Genomic DNA, 21752 nt, shown 5'->3' on the forward strand with positions numbered 1-21752 from the left:
TTACCTTATTTGGAGGAGTAATTACTAGGGTTGCCAAATGTTTTTGTTTAACAATTCCCACTCTATTTGCAGTATTTTATGACCTCTGATAAAGCCTGTTAGGGACAGATATGTAATTAAACATGAATGTCCAGCATCTGTGCAACAAACAAATGATGGGTGCAACGCTCCCAAGGGCTCTGCACCATAGCCCAATAATGTTTCTTCAAGGATAAATACCAATAAGCAGCAGCACTCCAAATTATCCAGATAAAAGCTTTTTATTCAAGCTTTCGGGGGTTACCCCTTAATCAGGGACATGAATTAGCGGTAACTACCGAAATGTTGTCTGTTTATTCGATGGAGCTTAAATAAAAAGCTTTTATCTGGATAATTTGGAGCGTTGCTGTTATTGGTATATATCCTTGGAGGGACAGATATGTAGCCAAAGGTAAAATTGTAATGTCTGCAGCCAGTGTGCACTTCCAATTCTCAGAATTAGAAAGCAATTCCATAGTTAAATTACAGAAAAAGATCAGGGGGAATATATATTGCAAAGGTATATACTGTATATATATATATATATATATATATATATATATATTACTGGGCATAAGTAAACATTTTATCTATGCACTCTTAAGCTGTGCTGCACCCCTTTGTTATAATATGTTACAGTATGTGTTAGTGCACTATTTCTTCTATATAACTACATGTTAACCCCTGAATATGCTAAACTCCTAACTTCTGCAGTGTATACCATTAATGATTAACATCTAACTATCTGCTGGAGCAATTTGGCCAGGTGCATGCTGGGTAGACTCTTCCTTTATCTCCCACCAGGCTCCGCCCCACATGCTTATGGATAAATGCCACTGATATTTCTGTCCTGGAGATTGCCATATGAGGAATTTGTCCTCTCTCTCATTTAGTGACCCCTCCCCTTATGTTACTATATTAGTATTTCCAACAGTGGGTGCACCCTGGGCTAGATTAGAGGCATCTCCGCTTCCTGTGTTTATGTTCAATTCTACCTGTGTCACTAATATTATGGTATTAGCTGACTGCTTCCCATTTGTAATCTAGTGGGTGCGCAACTCCCATTGTTAACATGATCCTGTACTTAATTTGGCACAATTTGTCTAAATTCACTAGTGGTTTCATATTTTTATGAATTATTAGTTATTTCCATTACTCATTGTTTGTCACTATGCGGCTATTATTGCACGGATTTTAAATATTTACTCTATGGAACGCTGCAAATAGTATTTTCAAAAAATGACTTAATCATATAGAATAAGAATAGCATGCTTGCGCTGTCACCTTTGTCAAAGTGTCAAAATATAGACAATTTTAATAAATTATAGCTTTGTCGGTGTGTCAGTATTAAAAATGTCTAAAACTAAACTTATCTAAAAGGATGAGCTGGTATTGGAGAGTAATCATTAATATGTACGGATGAGTGTTGATTGGTCTCATGCTATGATATTTATAATATATAGATTCAGTTGCACTCAGACACAGTGGTGAAATCACAGACAGCCCCTGTACACTTTTTTGTGTATCAAATCTTGTAGTTGAGCTAAGGTGCATAACCCTGTAATACCAGAAACCAAAACCAGGTGTATTTGATCCTGCTAAATTGTGCTCACTGTTTATTCCCTAACCCAGTGTAATCCACTTTCCCCAAAATACATACAGCTAGAAAACCCTTTATCCAAACTGCTTGGGACCAGTAAAGGTTTAGATTTCGGAATAGTTTGGATTTTGGAATACTTGCATCTTTAAAATGGGACAGTTGAGAGATGGCATGGAACCAAGAGTAAACAAGAATATTGTATGTCATGTAGACCGTGGCCAGCGGCAGGAGGCAAAGAGCACCACAGCCAAGCTGTTAAAGGGACAGTCTAGTCAAAATTAAAGGGACAATGAACCCAATTTTTTTTATTTCGTGATTTAGATAGAGCATGCCATTTTAAGCAACTTTCTAATTTACTCCTATTATCAAATGTTCTTCATTCTCTTGGTATCTTTATTTGAAAAGCAAGAATGTAAGTTTAGATGCTGGCCCATTTTTTGTAAACAACCTGGGTTGTTCTTGCTGATTGGTGGAAAATTCACCCACCAATAAACAAATGCTGTCCAGGGTCTGAACGAAAAATTGGCTGGCTCCTTAGCTTAGATGCCATCTTTTTCAAATAAAGATAGCAAGAGAACAAAGAAAAATTGATAATAGGAGTAAATTAGAAAGTTGCTTAAAATTGCATGCTCTATCTGAATCACGAAAGAAAATGGGTTCAGTGTCCCTTTAAACTTTTATGATTCAGATAGGGCATGCAATTTTAAACAACTTTCCAATGTACTTTTATCATCAAATTTGCTTTGTTCCCTTGGTGGTATTTTTGAAAAGCTAAACCTAGGTAGGCTCAAACTGATTTCTAAACCGTTGAAAACCGCCTCTTAGCTCAGAGCATTTTAAAAGTTTTTCACAGTTAGACAGTTATATAGATAACATTGTGCTCACTCCCATGGAGTTATTTAGGAGTCTGCACTGACTGGCTAAACTGCATGTTAGTCACAAGCACTGAGATAAGGGGACAGGCTGCAGAGACTTAGGGGCCCATTTATCAAAGGGCTTGCGGACCTGATCCGACACTGCGGATCAGGTCCGCAAGACCTCGCTAAATGCGGAGAGCAATACGCTCTCCACATTTAACATTGCACCAGCAGCTCACAAGAGCTGCTGGTGCAACGCCGCCCCCTGCTGACTCGCGGCCAATCGGCCGCCAGCAGGGAGCTGTCAATCAACCCGATCGTATTCGATCGGGTTGATTTCCGGCGGTTCCTGTCCGCCTGCTCAGAGCAGGCGGACAGGGTTATGAAGCAGCGGTCTTTAGATCGCTGCTTCATAACTTGTGTTTCTGGCGAGTCTGAAGACTCGCCAGAAACACGGCCCTTCAAGCTCCATACGGAGCTTGATAAATGGGCCTGCTGGATACAAGGTAATCACAGAGGTAAAACATATTCGTCATTTTGGATCCGCGAAGAGGGCTTGCGACGGGCGGAGGAAGTGCTGCAGTGAGTCTCAGGAATAAATGTCAATTTTGATGAATTAAAGTGCCCTTGTTTTTAATAGGATTATTAAAAACCGGGCACTAATTTGTCAAAATTGACCTTCACTTTAAAGCAGTTGGGAACTTGTGAAGTGGGCTTCACTGCGTTTTCCTAACATGTCGCTGCCCTAGTATAGAAAGCCAGAGTAGGTTTACTCTGTCCTTTCTTTTTTCACAGGGTCTCTGTAAGGAGTGGCATTCTTCCATACCGTGTGAGCTGTCTTACTGCCGGACAGCTAGGTGTACAGGTAAGTGCCTTTTGTCTTCTGGGACTAGGAGGCTGGCACTGAAGGGGTTATCTTATAATTGGCATTTATTGGGGACTAATATCCTGAGTTCAAGGTTATCAGACAGTGGCAGGCACAGTATGTATGTGAATTAGAGACTGGGGTTAAATTTCCTTCCGGCAAGGAAATAGTTAACCCCATATCGTTAGTTTTGTTGAACTCAGTAAGCAGCTACATTTTCTTTATAAATGGAAAGAGTCCACAGCTGCAGTCATTACTTTTGGGAATTCAGAACCTGGCCACCAGGAGGAGGCAAAGACACCCCAGCCAAAGGCTTAAATACTCCTCCCACTCCCCTCATCCCCCAGTCATTCTTTGCCTTTCGTCCCAGGAGGTTGGCAGAGAAGTGTCAAAAGTTTTCACTAGTCTCTTATGGAGGGTAGTACTCTTCGGCATGGGACTGGAGTTTTAAGTAGTCCTGTCAGCCTCTCAGTGAGAGCATGGGTGAAAGTTAGAGTCCGGAGATGCAGGAAGAGTCTTTCTGCAAAACCATCCCGACTCATATTAACAGCTCCACAAGCAATCAGCGTTGACGAGTTTCAATGCCTGCTTTTTTCTCTCAAGTCCATGGCAGAAGCGACGCTACTATCTGTCACATTTGAAGGGCTGTGTTCCTGTTCCATGGCATAGATTCCGGTAAGATCATTTCATTTTACTTTCATCATGGATGTATTGTAATTACAACTGTTTATCCGAAAGGGGCTACAACCTTTCGGGGATAACTTTAACATAGGGTCTCAGTGATGCTCCTTTTAGTATCTAGGAATCAAGGGTTAATATCTCCCGAGGGGGGTTATTGAACAGGGGGGTTTATAATCATGTTTGTTATGTGATTCTGTCTGCTACTGTTTAGTGTTGCTTCGGCTCATGGCTATTTTGGAACATAACAGCCTATGTCTACTAGTGACGCGGCCTTTACGGTCGGGCGCACTTTTGTATGGACTGCACAGTTTACCTTGTGATTCCCTTTCTGCATTCCTTACCATGTGGCGACGGAGATATCCTGGTCCGCTGGTGTCTGGTTCTCTGGAGGTAGTGAGTTCCCCAGCCTTTGAGGGTGTAAGGTGCCGTTTAGATTTTTTTTATTGGTCTATTTTTTATTCAGTGTCCCAGTTATGGAGGATTCTGATTTTTTAGAGACGGGTGTCTCTGATTCAGACTCTACTTCTTGCGAAGAATATGAATTGGCCTGGGTGATACATGCCCATCAGTTATGCTCCGAATGCCGTTTTAGAGTGCTCTGTTCCTTGGGATCGGGAAATCCAGGTGCCCACTGAGCCATCCGCCTCTGGGGATTCTATTTCCCACGAGATGAGTTCCCTACCACCAACTCTTACTACGCATGCAGGTAACCCAAACGCTACTTATCCTTCTATGGAGTGTGGCCTGTTCCCACCGGAGGTTACGACACGGTTCCCCATGGCCATATCTTTGGCGCTGGTGCATCTGCACCTCATCTCCCGGGAGGGTGCGTTAACCCGGAGCTTGTCAGGCATGGGATCGCCTGGTTCAGTTCAGCCCTCTGGGGGAGCGACTGCCCCTGAGGCCTCAGGGGGTCAACCTTCAGGGCCAGTGTTTTCTTTGTCCCGGCAGAGGTATGTTGCACCTTTCGTTATAGAATGGGGCATTTTTGTGTTCTACTAAGGCACATTTTTGGCACTGCTGGATCCCACTCTTAATGGGTCTGGGGATTCTTAGTCTTAATCTTCGACTGGCTTGCATGCATAGACATAAGGGGATTAAGTAATCATCTTATAGTCTTTGTTATTTGTGTATCCTGTTCTAGTTCTGAGCTTGGAAGTCTCGGACCCCTGTTGGGCTGGTCCTGCGGAGATGTCCGTTCTTCCTGGGCGATAACCTATAGGTTGAGGTTGATTTTTATTTGGTCTAAAGCTCAGGTTGTGGTGTGATGTTTCCTTCAGGAACTTTCTTCTCTGAAATTGATACTGGCAATTTTGTGGTTGCACTGTTTACAAAAGTCTGTCTGACTGTTCTTTATCCCTCCATCTTGGGGGAGACTCTATGTGGCCTTGACAGTGCTGGGGCCCTTGGTTTCAGGCTGGTCCTGACTGGGTACAAATCCTTCTGTCTTTGAGGCCTAGTTCAGATACGTGGCACCTTTTATGTTTGGTTGGTCCGGTGAGGGCACCTAGTGATCACAATATGATTTGTGTTGTTTTATTGTTTTATTTTACAAGCTTCAACTAGCATCCTGAGAGGAATTGAGGGTCAGTGGTTGCTTAGTGGCATGGGGTATTGGTTCAGTCCTCATTTGCCTTTCAATCTAGTGGGCCGGGACTCCATTTAGATCCGTGGTGACATGCTCAGTCATTTCCAATTTTTACGGGAACTAGAGTGTTCCTTCCCATTGTGGGTCGGAGGCTTGGAAGATTTAGGTCCTTCATACCGTCGTTCTTACGGTTTTGCCTTTCATGCCGTCTCTTTGGAAGTGTCCTTTTAGGACTTGTTCCTTTTAGAGGTTCTATTCCTTTGGGTCGAGACTTTCTGGACTTCGTCCGGTTTTTCTGGCGGCTTTGGCCACTCCATTAGGAAGTGAAGGCAGTAAGGCTCTGTCTTCCTTCAGGAGTTAGTCGTCTCCATATCAGGGGCGATAGGAGGTGTTGTCTCTTTTTCCAAGTTTTTTGCTTAGGGTATGTTTTTCTGCCTGGGTTCGGGATGCTTTGCATTTTTCTCCCTTGGGTGTGGTCCTCTGGAACATTAATCTGAAAGGATTATGGAGACTAGCCTTTCTTCTACTCTCTTTCAGTTGACTCTGTTCTTGTTCTCATTTCCCTTAGTGTTGCCCTTGGGGCCTTTGGGCTCTAGAGAAATTGTGTGACTTTGTCGCGGCCTAGCACCTTGTTGGGGGGCTGTTGACCTCCGGCTAAGGGTGTTCTCTTCCCTTTGGGCTGGGAATTACGAGTGAGTCCTGTACCCGTTCTCCGGGTTTCCCGGTTCTCATCCCCTGTGAGGTCTGATTGCTTCAGACGGGGTATTTTGTGTTCCCCTGGGGGTGTCGTTCGTTCTAAGATGATACTGGGTCCCAGTTTTCTCTTCTTGGATATCTGGAGACTTATGATCCTGTGGACTGGTTCGGGACGACCCAGTTTTTTCAGGGACCCTATGTTGCGACATAGAGACTAGCTCATTGGGCTTGCAAGCAGGAAGGCCAGAGTTCAAATCTACCTTCGGGTACTGGTTATCGACTTTAAGGCCTGACTTGTCCTTTGGATGGAGTGTGCTCCTCTTCATGGGGAGTTTTTTCTCTGTTGGGTTAACAGTGGTGTCTGGATGATTTTTTCATTCGGTCCGTGTTTTGATCACACTATGGCTTCATGTGGACATGTACGCTGTTCTTATCTGTGCCTTTCCCTTTTGAGGGGATAGTTTGTCTTCCTTATGAGCTGGGGTTCCTCGCTCTGGCGGGTATTTGTCCTGCCCTGTGTGTAGGAAGTTGGATCAGGTGGCTTATCTCTGTAAGGGGCAGCATCTGCTGCTCTGTGGGCTCTGTTCCACCTGTTGGAATTTGATCCCTCTACATAGAGACTGTCTAAGAGAGTTGTGACTTGTCTTCCTACGGATCTATAGCACTTTTCTCTGTTCCAGGTCCCAGGGGGTTCTCCTTGGGAGTGCCTTATTTTGGAGGAGTGGATTGGGTTGGCACCCAAGCTCTGTTGACTATTCCTTGGGGGCTTGTGGTTGGGGGCTTTCTGTCCCCCCTGTCTATCAGACATGTCTGTCACTTGGGCTGGTCCGGTGTTGGAGCAGGATCTGAGATCTGTTGCTCTGCTAAATTCGTCCTCGGAGCATTCGAGGTACGATAAGCCTCTTGAGGTTTCTCCTTTCTCAATGTTCAGGATTTGTGGGAAGGACTGGCGGCTCTTAGATAGCCTGCAACGTTATCCGCTGGTTAGTGGATACTTAGCAATCTGAAGGATCCTATCTTCAGCTGCTTTCTGCTTGCCCTGCAAGTATTTAAGTTTCAGAATAATTTTTACATGACTGGAGCGTGCAATGTTTTTGCTTCAGGTGTTGTTCAACCCCCCGGCCTTATCAGGTGGTTTCTGTTTTTCTGGGGTCTGGGCATTGCCTCCCCTTGTTTCTATGAGACTGGTGGGTCTCTGTTAGTCTGGAGTTCCTTATGCTAGCTGGACAGCTAGCTCAGCATACTAATGCACTGTGGCTACTCTGCACTGTAGCAAACCGAGGGTTGCAAGTCAATTCCCGGTGAGGTCTACTCAGCCTTCCTCCTTTCGAGGTTGATATGAGGAGCAGCGCCTTGAGTCCCTTAAGGGGGCTTAGCCGCGCTTTACAAGTACACTCATGTTTTCTCTGTGTCTTTCCTTCTCTGTGGAAGATTACGGTAGCTTGTTCCCTTTCTTTAGTAAGGAGCATGTTGTTTGGAGACCGACTGTTTCCTGTGCCAGACTGTGCCACGGAGATTATAGCACAGGAATGGGAGAAGCCTTGGATTCCTTTTTCCCCGTCTCCTTTCTTTAAAAAGATGCTTCCTGTTGCTGACTCTATTAGGAGTCGTGGCAAACAGTGCCTAAGGTAGAAGGGGCCATTTCTACTCTAGCTAAGAGAACTACTATTCCTATTAAGGATCCAATGGACAAAAAGCTGGAAGCTTATTTGAAGAGAATGTATGTTCATCAGGGTCTTCAATGGCAACCTGCAGTGTGTATTGCCACTGTGACAAGAGCGGCAGCCTATTGGTTTGACGCCTTGTCTGAGTCTCTTCAGGTGGAGTCTCCCTTAGAGGAGATCCAAGACAGGATTAAGGCTCTTAAGCTAGCCAATTCCTTTATTACTGACGCTTCCATATAGGTTTTTAAATTGCGAGTCAAAATATCTGGTTTCGCTGTGCTATCGAGAAAGAGCTTTGAGGCTGAAATCTTGGTTAGCCAATGTTTCTTCTAAGTCTAAGCTTCTCGTGATTCCTTACAAGGGCAAGACCCTGTTTGAACCCGGTCTCACAGAAATCATTTCTGATATTACAGGAGGAAAAGTGTCTTTTCTTCCCCAAGACAAGAAGAATAGACCGAAAAGGACGTCAGAGTAATTTTCGTTCCTTTTGTAACTTCAGAGGAAGTCTTCCCTTTCATCTTCCAAGCAGGAACAGTCCAAGCCCTCTTGGAAACCCAGTCAGTCTTGGAACAAGGGGAAGCAATCAAGGAAACACACAGCTGAATCAGCATGAAGGGTTTGTCCCTGATCGGGTATCGGATCAAGTGGGGGCAGACTTTCTCATTTTTATCAAGCATGGATACGAGACATCCCAGATCCATGGGCTGTGGACATATTATCTCAGGGTTACAAATTGCAATTCAGGACCTTTCCTCCCAGGGGCAGGTTCCATCTCTCAAGGTTATCTGTAGACCAGATAAAAAGAGAGGCGTTCTTGAAATGTGTACAGGATCTTTCCACTATGGGAGTGATAGTTCCAGTCTCAGTACAGGAACAGGGTCTAGGTTTCTATTCCAATCTGTTCGTGGTTCCCAAAAAAGAGGGAACTTTCCGACCTATTCTAGATCTGAAGTGTCTAAACAGGTTTCTCAGAGTACCGTCCTTCAAGATGGAGACTATACGTTCCATTCTTCCTTTAGTGCAAGAGGGTCAGTTCATGACGACCATAGACCTGAAGGATGAGTACCTTCATGTTCCCATTCATAGGGATCATCACAAATTTCTGAGATTTGCCTTTCTGGACTCACAATTTCAGTTTATGGCCCTTCCATTTGGCCTTGCCACAGCTCCCAGAATTTTCTCAAAGGTTTTGGGGGCTTTTTTGGCAGTGATTCGGTCTCAGGCAATTGCTGTAGCGCTCTATCTGGACGACATTCTGGTTCAGGCGCCATCTTTTTAACAAGCAAAATCTCGCACAGAGATCTTTTTGTCTTTTCTACGTTCCCACGGATGGAAAGTGAATCTGGAAAAAGAGTTCCCTTGTTCCAGCTACAAGAGTAGTTTTCCTAGGGACCATAATAGATCCCTATCGATGAAAATATTTCTGACAGAGATCAGAAAAGCCAAGATTCTTTCCTCTTGCCTCTCTCTACAGTCTACTGTTCGGCCATCAGTGGCTCAATGTATGGAGGTAATTGGTCTGATGGTTGCTTCAATGCACATCATTCCCTTTGCTCAATTCCATTTGAGCGCTCTGCAGCTATACATGCTCATTCAATGGAACGGGGACCATGCGGATCTGTCTCAGAAGATAGATCTGGATCAGTCGACAAGAGACTTTCTCCCGTGGTGGCTTTCTCAGGAACATCTGTCTCAGGGAGCATGCTTTCGGAGACCTTCCTGGGTGATTGTGACCACGGACGCCAGCCTGCGGGGCTGGGGAGCAGTCTGTGACTCATTAAAGGCACAGGAACTTTGGACTCAGGAGGAGTCTGCTCTCCCCATAAATATCCTGGAGTTGAGAGCGATTTCCAATGCTCTGATGGCTTGGTCTCAGCTGTCTTTAGCCCGGTTTATCAGATTTCAGTCAGACAACATAACCTCAGTGGGGTACATCAACCACCAGGGAGGAACTCAGAGTTCCTTAGCCATGAAGGAGGTGGCTCGGTTTGTTCAGTGGGCAGAAGCTCACAATTGCTGTCTATCTGCCATCCACATTCTAGGAGTGGACAACTGGGAAGCGGATTTCCTGAGCAGACAGACTTTTCATCCTGGGGAGTGGGAACTCCATCTGGAAGTGTTCTCCAGCTTAACCCTCAAATGGGGGTGCCGGAGTTGGATCTGATGGTGTCTCGGCAAAATGCCAAGCTTCCAAGGTATAATTCAAGGTCAAGGGATCCACAGGCTGCTCTGATAGATGCGCTGGCGGTCCCTTGGGATTTCAGGCTAGCATACCTGTTTCCTCCGTTTGTTCTCCTTCCACGAGTCATTGCTCTTATCAAACAGGAGAGAGCGTCTGTGATTCTAATAGCCCCTGCATGGCCTTGCAGGATCTGGTATGCAGACCTAGTGGAGATGTCGTCTTTCCCACCTTGGAGGCTGCCTCTAAGAAAGGACATTCTTATTCAGGGTCTCTTCCTTCATCCAAATCTTGTTTCTCTGAAGCTGACTGCTTGGAGATTAAATGCTTAGTTCTGTCTAAGCGTGGTTTTTCAGAATCAGTCATTGAGATCATGATTCAGGCTTGCAAGCCTGTTACTAGAAGGATTTATCATAAGATATGGCGTAAATATCTTTATTGGTGTGAATCCAAGGGTTACTCTTGGAGTAGATTCAGAATTCCTAGAATGTTGTCCTTTCTCCATTATGGTCTGGAAAAGGGTTTGTCAGTCAGAACCCTGAAGGGTCAGATTTCTGCATTGTCTATTTGCTACATAAGCGTCTGGCGGACGTTCCAGATGTGCAATCTTTTTGTCAGGCTCTGCTCAGAATCAGGCCTGTGTTTAAGTCGGTTGCTCTCCCTTGGAGCCTTAACCTTGTTCTTGAAGTTTTGCAGCAGGCTCCGTTTGAGCCTTTACATTCCATAAATATTAAGTCGTTATCTTGGAAGGTTTTGTTTCTTATTGCTATCTCTCCTGCTCGGAGTGTCTCAGAACTCTCAGCTTTGTGATTCGACTTATCTTATTTTTCATTCTGATAAGGCGCTTCTTTGTACTAAGTTAGGTTTTCTTCCTAAAGTTGTTTCGGAAAGAAATATTAATCAGGAAATTGTTGTTCCTTCTCTATGTCCTAATCCTTCTTCTCAAAAGGAACGTTTGTTACACAACTTAAATGTTGTGCGTGCTCTTAAATTCTATCTACAGGCGACTAAGGAATTTCGCCAGTCTTCTGCCCTGTTTGTTTGTTTCTCTGGGAAACGTAAAGGTCAGAAAGCTACCGCTACTTCTCTTTCTCTCTGGTTGATAAGTATAATTTGTTTGGCTTTTGAGACTGCTGGACAGCAGTCTCCTGAGAGAATTACAGCTTATTCCACGAGGGCTGTCTCCTCTTCTTGGGCTTTCAAAAATGAAGCTTCTGTGGAACAGATTTGGAAGGCTGCAACTTGGTCTTCCTTACATACTTTTTTCCAAATTTTATATATTTGATACTTTTGCCTCGGCTGAGGCTTCTTTTGCGAGAAAGGTTCTTCAAGCGGTGGTGCCTTCTGTTTAGGTCTACCTGTCTTGTCCTTCCCTAGTCATCTGTGTCCTCTAGCTTGGGTATTGGTTCCCAGTGATGACGCCGTGGACTCACCATATCTTAGGAAAGAAAACAAAATTTATGCTTACCTGATCAAGTTATTTATTTATGAATATGGTGAGTCCACGGCTCCGCCCTTTATTTCAATAGTTATTTTTAACTAAATCTCAGGCACCTCTACGCCATGTGTTTCTCCTTTTGTCTCCATTTACCTTCGGTCGAATGACTGGGGTTTGTGGGAAGGGGAGTGATACTTAACAGCTTGGCTGTGGTGCTCTTTGCCTCCTCCTGCTGGCCAGGAGAGATATTCCCAATAGTAAATGATGATGCCGTGGCCTCACCATATCCAGAAATAAATTGATCAGGTAAGCATAAATTTTGTTTTTAAACACTACAGAAAATAGGGGTTTATATTTTTTTTAGGAAAAAAAGGGCAAATTTGTTAGTAAACTTGGCGGCCAATAGATCGAGGGGGGGTGCTTAGAGAGCTGTTTGGGGGGGATCAGGGAGGTTGGTGGGTAATGTGGGATCCTACACTTCATATAAAATATATATATATATATATATATATATATATATATATATATATATATATATATATATATATATATATATATATATATATATATATATAAAAACACCTTTATTTTATACTGGCAGACTTTCTGCCAGTACTTAAGATGGCGGTGACAATTGTGAAGTGGGGGAGGGAAGAGAGCTGTTTGACAGGGGTCAGAGAGGGACCTTCTTTGTCTTCCACCCTCACTCCAGTTCTTACTCACATATTCAATCTATCTATTTTTAGCGGTTCATTCCCATCTTCTTTCAAACATTCAAAGGTCACCCCATCCTCAAAAAAAACAAATTCTAGCTTCAAAACTCCTGGAAAAACTAGTTTTCGACCACCTAACCCGCTTCCAACTCCTTGCTTGATCCCCTGCAATTTGGCTTCCGTCCCCAACACTCAACTGAGACTGCCCTCACCAAGGTTTCTAGCGATCTTCTTTCTGCTAAAAACTATGGCAACTATTCCATACTTATCTTACTTGACCTCTCTTTTACCTTTGACACCGTTGACCATCCCCTCCACCTACAGACTCTCAGATCTCTTGGTCTCTGTGACACTGCCCTCTCTTTGATCCACCCTTATCTCTCTAACAGGTCCTTATCTGTCTCATTTGCTGTTGGAGATTCACTCATGGGTCCTCTACTCTTCTCTATTTATACTTCTTCACTGGGTAAACGTATTAACAGCTATGGCTTCAAATATCGCCTCTAGCTGATGATACTCAGATCTACCTCTCCTCCCCTGCTTTCTCTCCTTCTGCCGGCAATGGCTTATCTGGCATTTCTTCCTGGATGGCCTCTCACCACCTAAAAATTAAGATGTCCAAGACTGAGCTCCTTCTAATGCCCCCCCCCCCCTTAACTCTACTCTGGTTTCTAACTATTCTATAACTGTTGGTGGCACCACTATCTACCCATCACCCCAAGTCTGCTGCCTTGGAGGGTATAAAATGTATGAGAATTTGCTTTTTAAGGTTTATTTGTGTATATGAATTGATTAATTTTGTGTTTTGAAGCCACAACCTAATAAAAATGAGTTGAGCTTGTGGGTAAAATCAGATCCCATTACTTTATCACATTGTGTACATATATATATTATTATTATTATTATTATCGTTTATTTGTAGAGCGCCAACAGATTCCGCAGCGCTAACATACTTCTTTATCTTATATCTGTCCGTAAACCAAAGACGAGAGAACAATGGAAAATTAATATTTTATTACCTTATCTCTTCTATACCCCACTGGGAGTGTAATTTCTTCTGCTGACTGTTTACACAGCTTATCTATAGCTTGGACCTAAGGACAGAAACTTTCAGAATAGGTAGGGATACTACAGGCTAAATCAACTATTTCAAAATGCCAATATAAGGGTAAAGGAAATACTTGTAAACAATTTAATACACTCCAGCAGGTAAAGTGGATCATTGGGAACAAATTAAAGGGAAGACATTTTTTGAGTAAACTGTCCCTTTAGCCTGCATTAAAGGGCTATAATAGTTCATAAAGAAAATACTCTAATATGTTAGAGCAATTTCATTATTGCACTACTGCTTACATGTAACCATGTGTTTGCAAAGTCAATGCTCTGCAATGCACTGCTGGGAGCTAGCTTAACAGATCTGGTGAGCCAATGACAAAAGACAAGTGTGTAGCCACCAATCAACCGCTAAATCGCAGTAGTGCATTGCTGCTGCTGCTGGGAATGTACATATATTTTTTAATAAAGTACCCAAGAGAACAAAGTAAAAATGAATCTTAAAAATTGCATGCTCTGTCTGAATCATGAAAGAAAAAAGTTGGGTTCAGTTTCCCTTTAAACAATCAGTGTGGCTAAATTATACTACAGGTACAAATTCCCAAATCTGGACATTTCAAAATCCAAACTTATTCTGAAATTCAAACTTTTTAATTAATATTAAAAAAAAAATCTATCTTTGCCTTTGGTTTGATTTTGTGTTGTAAAAAGCAAATAATAGTCTGTATTTATTTAAAACAAATATTACCTTTGTGATTGTGATTACAGTAATGTACTATCTTTCTGAGGACACTTTGTATACAAATAGGGTTGCCAGGTGTCCGGTATTTTAGATTACTGCCCGGTAATATGTGTTAAAAAAACGGACATAGGCTCTAAGATGATTGAATTGTTTTAAAAAATGTTTTATCTCCACGGAATCCAGGCCGCATCCGGCTGTGTGTACCCAACTTCCCAGACCCAGCCCGTGTTCCAAGCTCCACCCCAACCAGAACCCTTCTAGTTCTAGTATTAGTAGGCAGTGAGCACGCACAGCTTGTTCCTAATGTGCCGTGTTAGACTGTCGGACGTCACGTGATCACGCGCGTGACGTCACGACAGAGAGGAGACCCGCGGGCCGCGCTGTCAGTGTGCAACAGGTAGTGTGAGATTAGATCAGATTTAGCTGACTGACAAAAGACCCAGGGGGGAGATAAGGCGACATGCTAGTATTGTCTAGCAGTATCGAGTGGGCTTCCTGAGGAGAAATTATTGCAGAGTTGCTAAGCAATCAGCGTCCAGAGTGTTCAATTATAACAGGTAGGGATTGTTGTCACTTGCAACTTGTTGGCAGGATTTATTTAGCAGTACCCCATTCACAATGCCTGCTTGATTCCTTCTAGTTAATTTGCAAACTGCTAACTCCTTGTGAAAAATCTATGGAATTTCAGAGTTTAATACTTTACCCATTTGAAATATCACATCATTAGTCTCAGACAAATTATGGGATATTTCAAAAAGGTAAAGTATTGTCTCCCCCTTTTGTTCCTAAAGTTTGGTAGTTTTCTATTATAATTTATAAAGACATAAAATATCAATTCAATTAAAAACCCTCTTGTATTATAGATTTTTTTTAAATTTTGTTATTTAGAAACTGCCATAAGCTTTACATAGGCAATAGGGGAAACACCAATTTGTGCCATTTTTGGGACTTAATCTGATTAATCTGACAATTAAAACTGATGCATAATTAAAATATATTGGGGAGCACGGAATGCCTGGCTAAGCCTATTAACCATCCTTGGGAGTTTCATGCTCCATTGAAATTAAACCATCCAAAAAGTGAGCATAGATTTACTTTGACAGCTTTTTACTGTTGAGAGTGAAAATCTTAGATCTTTAGGACAGAAAAGCTCAGATCTTTAGGATATGACTGGAATAAAAGTAATAAACGTGTATTAAATACTTGTTTTAAAAAAGTTGATTTACCATGGATATACAGGTATACCTCACTTTACAGCGCTTCACTTTACAGCGATTCGCTAATAAAGCGCCTTGTGGAGCTGAAGTTCAACCTCCAAGGATTTTGAAACAGTGCTGTAAATCATTGTGAGATTGCGAGAAAAGTGACTGGCACCATTTTGCTATGCTTAGTTCAATGTTAACTGCATTGCAGTGCAATCTGTTTCTCAGTGCTATAGTCAGGCAAATTTTACTACAGTAATTGTCACTATTTTACAGGTACAGTATTTATTGAATACTGTGCTTTGCTAGTGTTAAACTAAACGTAGCACTATTGCACCCCTAATATATGTTAGTTCAAACATGTTTTTAAGATTTTAAACACTGAAAAGAAAGCTAAAACTGCCTTGTTTCACTTTAAGGCGGTTTTCACTTTACAGCGGGGCTCCGGTCCCTAACCCGCTGTATGAGCGGGGTATACCTGTATATATATATATAAACAGCAGACAGACCAGCACTCACAGTTAACATTTCATCCACCCAGGGTGCTTCCAAAGTATTGATAGTAGTCAGGGACGCCATCAGGGGGTGACTCCTGTCAGGGGCCCAATGGGCAGTCACCAGTGGGTACTACAGCAGAGTGCTAATTGAGCATGGGAAATGTTATTACAAGGAGTCAAGTATTAGCATTTGAGAGGATTTCTGAGTGTGCACTAAACCACTATGCACAGTGTGAGACAGACATGGCACTTTATTTGTACAGTGTGTGCCTGAGTCAGACAGCAGATCACTTTCATTTGCAGAGGAGGTAGGACTTACTTAGCAAATGTTTTTTTATTTCTTTGTGCAATTTCAGATTGTAACTTCAGTGTGGTAGTAGTTGTATGGTGGGGCAAGTACTTTTCTTCATCTAGCCATCTACCCAGATTATTAATGTACAATTTTGAATTCACAGAATTGTTTTTGTTTGCACATTTACAAATATGATTCTTTAAAAAGTGATCTCTTAATTTCTGCAATTTTAATTTTATCATGCATGTCACACACAGTTGATTTAGGGGATGTAAGGTGCATAAATGTTTCCTCCTGTGAGTGTTTCTGTGGGTGTCTGTGTTTGTCTTTGTGCTTTGGTTTGTGTCTCTATGAGTGTGTATGTATTTTTTTCTGTGGGTCTCTCTGTGAGGGTGGGTGTGTATGTCTTTGTGCATTTTCTGTGGATGTCTGTGAGGGTGTGTGCATATGTCTTTGAGCTTTTTCTATGGGTGTCTCTGTGAGGGTGTGTGTATGTTTGTCTTTGTGTATTTTCTCTGGATGCCTCTGTGAGGGTGGGTGTGTATGTCTGTGTTTTCTGTGGATGTCTCTGTGAGTGTGTGTGTGTTTGTATGTATGTAGGTATGTCTGTGTTTTCTGTGGATGTCTTTGTGAGGGTGTGTGTTTTCTGTGGGTGTCTCTGTGAGGGTGTGTGTATGTCTTTGTGTGTTTTCTGTGGATGTCTCAGTGAGGGTGTGTGTATGTATTTCTTTTTGTGTTTTATGTGGTTGTCTGTGTGTGTGTATGTCTTTGTATGTTTTCTGTGGGTGTCTCTGTGTCTTTGTGAGTTTTCTGAGGCTATCTCTGTCAGTGTTTCCTTGGGTGCATGTGCAAGTTTGAGTTTGTGTGTGTGTGTGTCCATTGTCTGTTCCTTTTTAGGACATTTTGACCTTACTACTGATTATTCACATCTTTCTACAGACTTTGAGACTAATGAGACCTTTCCGGAAGTCACTAATCCACCATTTAACCTTTAAATTATTGTTTAGGCAGTTCAGGGCCCTTCCTTTCAGCCACTGCATGCTGTTGTCATCATTTAGTTGGCATTTTCCTTTACAAAAAGATAATCAGAACTCCATATTTTGTTTTCTAAATCTCCTTTTTTTTTTTACAAAACTGTATTTTAACTCATTACTTGTCAGGTCAATGTAAACAAGTGCTGAGTGTCTGTTTGGGTGTCTGTGTCTGAGTGTGTTTCTTTGCGTGTCTGCTAGAGTGTCTATATGTGAATCCTTATGTGTGAGTATTTCAGTGTATGAGTGTGTCTGTGTGTTTGTATGTTACTACCTTTACAACATTTCCAAGTTTAAATAGACACTTAAGAATAATGTGCGATCTTTTATTGCCCTCCCTACGGTCTCAGAGCGGGCCGGTTAGCCGTTCAGGATTGGCTGTCCCAAGACACGTGTCGGCGCCCCAGCTCTGCTGCAGTTAGAGTACGGAGTCCGCAGGACAGAGTGTGAGCCCCGAGATAGCGAGGCCACTAAATAGTGCGGCGTCCCAGATGTGCTAGTCTTGTAACGGGTTTGTCTCCTCTCACCTGGGTAGAATGTCTGCTAAAGCCACCATTAGTAAAGAAGTGTTTACCCCGCAGGATGAGCGGATGCTTGGGGCTGTCCTGCTGAAGAGGAGGACTAAAAAAGATTCCATTCTTAGCAACAGGGGGTCAGGGAGAATATCGCACCTACATCTGCCTATCAGTTTCAAACAAGAGGCCTCCCCAGGTGTTCATCACCAAGGTCAAACAATTTGAGGGCTCTTCCAATTTTGTAAGGAGGTCTCAATGGTCTCTCGAGCAGCTGAGACAAGTCAACGGGATAGATCCAAATCAGGAGACACCAGAGTTTGATTTACAGTTTGATAATGCATTAGATCAATGGGTGGCAAGTTTGGGCTCTGAGAAATTCACCTTTTTCCAGATCCTAAATCATACATGTCAGAGGTACCTCCCTGATGGAAAGCCTGAATTTGTCAATTCTCAATCCCGGCTCTTTTCAGGAAACAGTATTCTTCATTCTGCAGCTGACAGTGTGACAAGTGCCGTACAGAAAGCCAGCCAAGCTTTAAATGAGCGTGGGGAGAGGTTAGGAAGAACTGAGGAAAAAACTGCTGATATGATGAACAGCGCCCAGCAGTTTGCCGATACTGCACACAAGCTTGCAATGAAACATAAATGCTGACCCAATAAAATGAAAAGGGATTACTCCTTCTATGGACTGTTTACCAAAAACACAGCACAAAGTTATTACAAATATAACTTTTTATTCTAAATAAGATTCTTAAAAATGCCTCATGGCTTAGGTGCTGAACCACTCAACATTTCAAGGGGAGCCAATTTCCAGTCAATGTGAAGTTACCTCTCCTTGGGCTAAAGGAAATTTCTGGCTGAGAATGGATGTAATTTGCCTTTTGTGGGGAGCATCACAGATACTGTAGACACTGTGTGCAAAACTGAAGCCAACATTGATTTGACATTTTTTCTTCAGATGGATCTTGGACTAATATGTGTTACCCAAACACTATGTGCTGGCTTAAGAGGGAAACTTACATTGTCAGTTGAAAGAGCCCTAGATGATGAATGGAAACCTGATATTATATTATTATAGAACTTTAGTGACAATTTAATAATGGGGACTGAGGCACCAGCTGATGGGATAGGTTAGGTATCTGTTGTGCCTGAGCCCTAGCTTATCTGATGACATCATACTCTTTATAACTTATCATTTCCAGCATAATGGTATAAACAAAGGTGAATGAAAGCTGGATCTTTTCTGCATCAATCTTTATTTATATACTTTTGACTTCAGCTCTAATGCTTTATTGGTTTCCCACTAGAGAGATTTATGCTTTTCACTTCTACCACAAAAAAAACACTCACTTGCTCTCCTGATCACTCTACCATACAGAGCTGTTACTTGCGTGCTAAAGCCTTATTTTATCATTGTTTTTTTGTTGTTGTTTTTTTTATTGTCAACTTAATTAAACCCAATTCCATTGTTCATTTTTATTTTGTAAATGATCCGTGTTAACACCACTTGTAATAAAAGAGTTAATCTTATTTCAGAAGATGTGAAAGATTGTTTGTATGTTTAATTACTTTTAAATAAATGCAAAAAAAAAAAAGAATAATGTGCATATACGTTTTAGTTACTTGGTCAAAAATTGCACATGTCAAAGAACACCCCCAACATTTCTAGTGGCGGCCCTATAAGTAGTGAAGAAAAGGGATGCATTCGCCAGGATTTTCAAAGTTACCATTTATTGTAACGTTGTTATTTTGTATTGTCTGATGAAGGGGGTAACACCCCGAAACGTTACATTAAATGGTAACTTTGAAAATCCTGGCAAGTGCATCCCTTTTCTTCACTAATATTTATGTCAGTATATTTATGAAAATCTTAGCAGTGCTATCCAAATAATATATATAAGTTTATGGCAGGGTTATAAACACAATACAAAGAAATAGAAACCCTTATCAACCATGCACCTACTAGACCATACAATTAATATAAATATCTGAATTCTTTTATTTAGTTAATATCCATAAACATATTGAAGTATATTTGCAATAAAAGGAAATGAAACAAAATTTATATGCGTTAAAACCAACTCTTAAGATATGCTATCCTTCTTACAAAACCCAGAAAAATATACCTTCACAATTCAGCCTTATTTATTTAACACAATGGGACTAAAAACCTTTAACATCCAAGCAATACAATTCTAAACAGTGTTTATAAAACAATAGGATAATATATATATTCTGCTATTTAACTGCAATTTATCCTAATACAAAATTAACTGACAATATCAGAACTTGTATAGATGAGTTACTTAGCCAATTCAGACACAGATTTGAACAATACCTAGGCTTATAACTACCAATTTAAAATACAATATACTTCACCAATTTTGAACCAATTCGTAGCGGTCTTTAGGTCATCTCATTTGAAAGAAGGTTTTTGCACAAATCAAGGATAAGTTTTAAGCTCCTTGCTGAAGTGAACTTTTTTTTTTTTTTCAGGTATATCGCAGCCAAAATCAGATCACTAATTTTCAACAAGTTACAGACAACTCTCCCTTGTGCATTCAACACTCCCATTATATAATCATTGATGACATCATGTGGGTGGCACTACGGGAGCTGACCTTCCCATTGGTTATCTGGGAAGTCTAAATCGGATTGGCCCTTGGAAATTTCATTTTTAACAGCCAGAAAGAACCTTCTGGCTGTAGTTCTCGCAACATAACACCAGGTGGCAGCATACAGTACAACATAGCAATACAATACAGCATTTCTGACATTTTTAAGCAAGTTAATTTTTTTTTTTTCATAAAATGGTTATTTAATCAGATTACACTCTCTGCATTAATCATATATAACCCCAATTACAGATGGTTAATATTAGGTTATTTTTTTTTGATTATTCTGATACCAAATATGTTATATTATTAACATTTTATTATATCAAGGCAATTTAATACTGCTAATTAGTAGCTTAAAATGCATTACAATTTTATCGGTATCCTGGCATTTATATGTGAATAATAGCTTATTTTTAATTCAGTATTGTACTGTATTCCAAGTGAATCCTGTCTATGTAGATCTGAAATAAGAAAATAAATGTTAATAATCACTTCTCTTCAGGTCCATAAACATCTATTCATGTTTTTAAACACACAGAGGCTAAGTAAGATCTTTTATGTTTTCAAAACATATAAATATATATACATATATATATATATACATACACATATATATATATATATATATATATATATATATATACACACATACATGCACATTCACTTCCATGTAGATTTGAGATTATCTGTCTGAAAAATATAAACAAAACAGAGGTTATTACACATTTTTGACTGATTAAAACAGTTACCTCCCAAGCTTAGCAAATACCCATGTAATAATAATATAGAATTAGACAATTTCCCAAATTTCTATATTTAATACATTCTGGGGCATGTATTTAAACAGAGAGAGAAAAAAAAATGTTTATTTGCTGTCTGCTTACGTGAACTTCCAGAGTCACACCTCAGCATCTGTCTTTGTTTTCTCTGTGTTATTTTAATCACCACATCTGGTATTATCAGCCACATAGCCTGAGTCATTCAAAACAAATTTGTGCTAATTATCAGTTCCCCTTGAAAAATGTTTGCAGTTCTCACATTTCTTCAGACGGATCGGCATTTCTCTTGGAGGAAATCCATATATATGGGCCTGTGTCCTGTTCTATGTATCAAAATGCTGCCTTTTACACAGCAGGAGGGGGCTTCAAAGGTTATGCTCAAGCCTTTGGAGACATCCTGTCTGCATACTAAATGGGGGAAGAGCTGAACATGATTGAAGTCAGTTTGTCTGAGAGGAATGAATCATTTTTTCTTTTTCTGATCAGTGAAATGTCTGATCAAAAATACAGATTTATTAATCTGGAGATATATGATTAAAATATATATATTTATTAACCTCACACATACCATGACATAATCCCCCTTCCAATTTTAAATAGATGTAGGACACATGTATTTAAATTGGTCTAAAGTCAATGGTATTTGATGAGGATCAACCGTATACCTCATAGACAGTCTCTTATGAAGAAAGTTTGTTATTTTGAGCTTTCATGTTTATCAGTT

At 41.1% G+C, this 21752-nt stretch overlaps 1 protein-coding gene across 1 annotated transcript; it reads left to right on the forward strand.

The window, feature by feature from the left end:
* The first annotated feature begins 17575 nt into the window (after positions 1 to 17575).
* Positions 17576 to 18471, forward strand: LOC128642674 (syntaxin-binding protein 6-like). Its single transcript, XM_053695457.1, is given in 2 exon segments — positions 17576 to 17738; positions 17740 to 18471. Coding segments are annotated over 2 exon segments (630 nt in total). The 5' UTR covers positions 17576 to 17652; the 3' UTR covers positions 18284 to 18471.
* Positions 18472 to 21752: the final 3281 nt, after the last annotated feature.

This window comes from Bombina bombina, chromosome 1, assembly GCF_027579735.1.
Source record: "Bombina bombina isolate aBomBom1 chromosome 1, aBomBom1.pri, whole genome shotgun sequence".
Classification (NCBI taxonomy): Eukaryota; Metazoa; Chordata; class Amphibia; order Anura; family Bombinatoridae; genus Bombina; species Bombina bombina.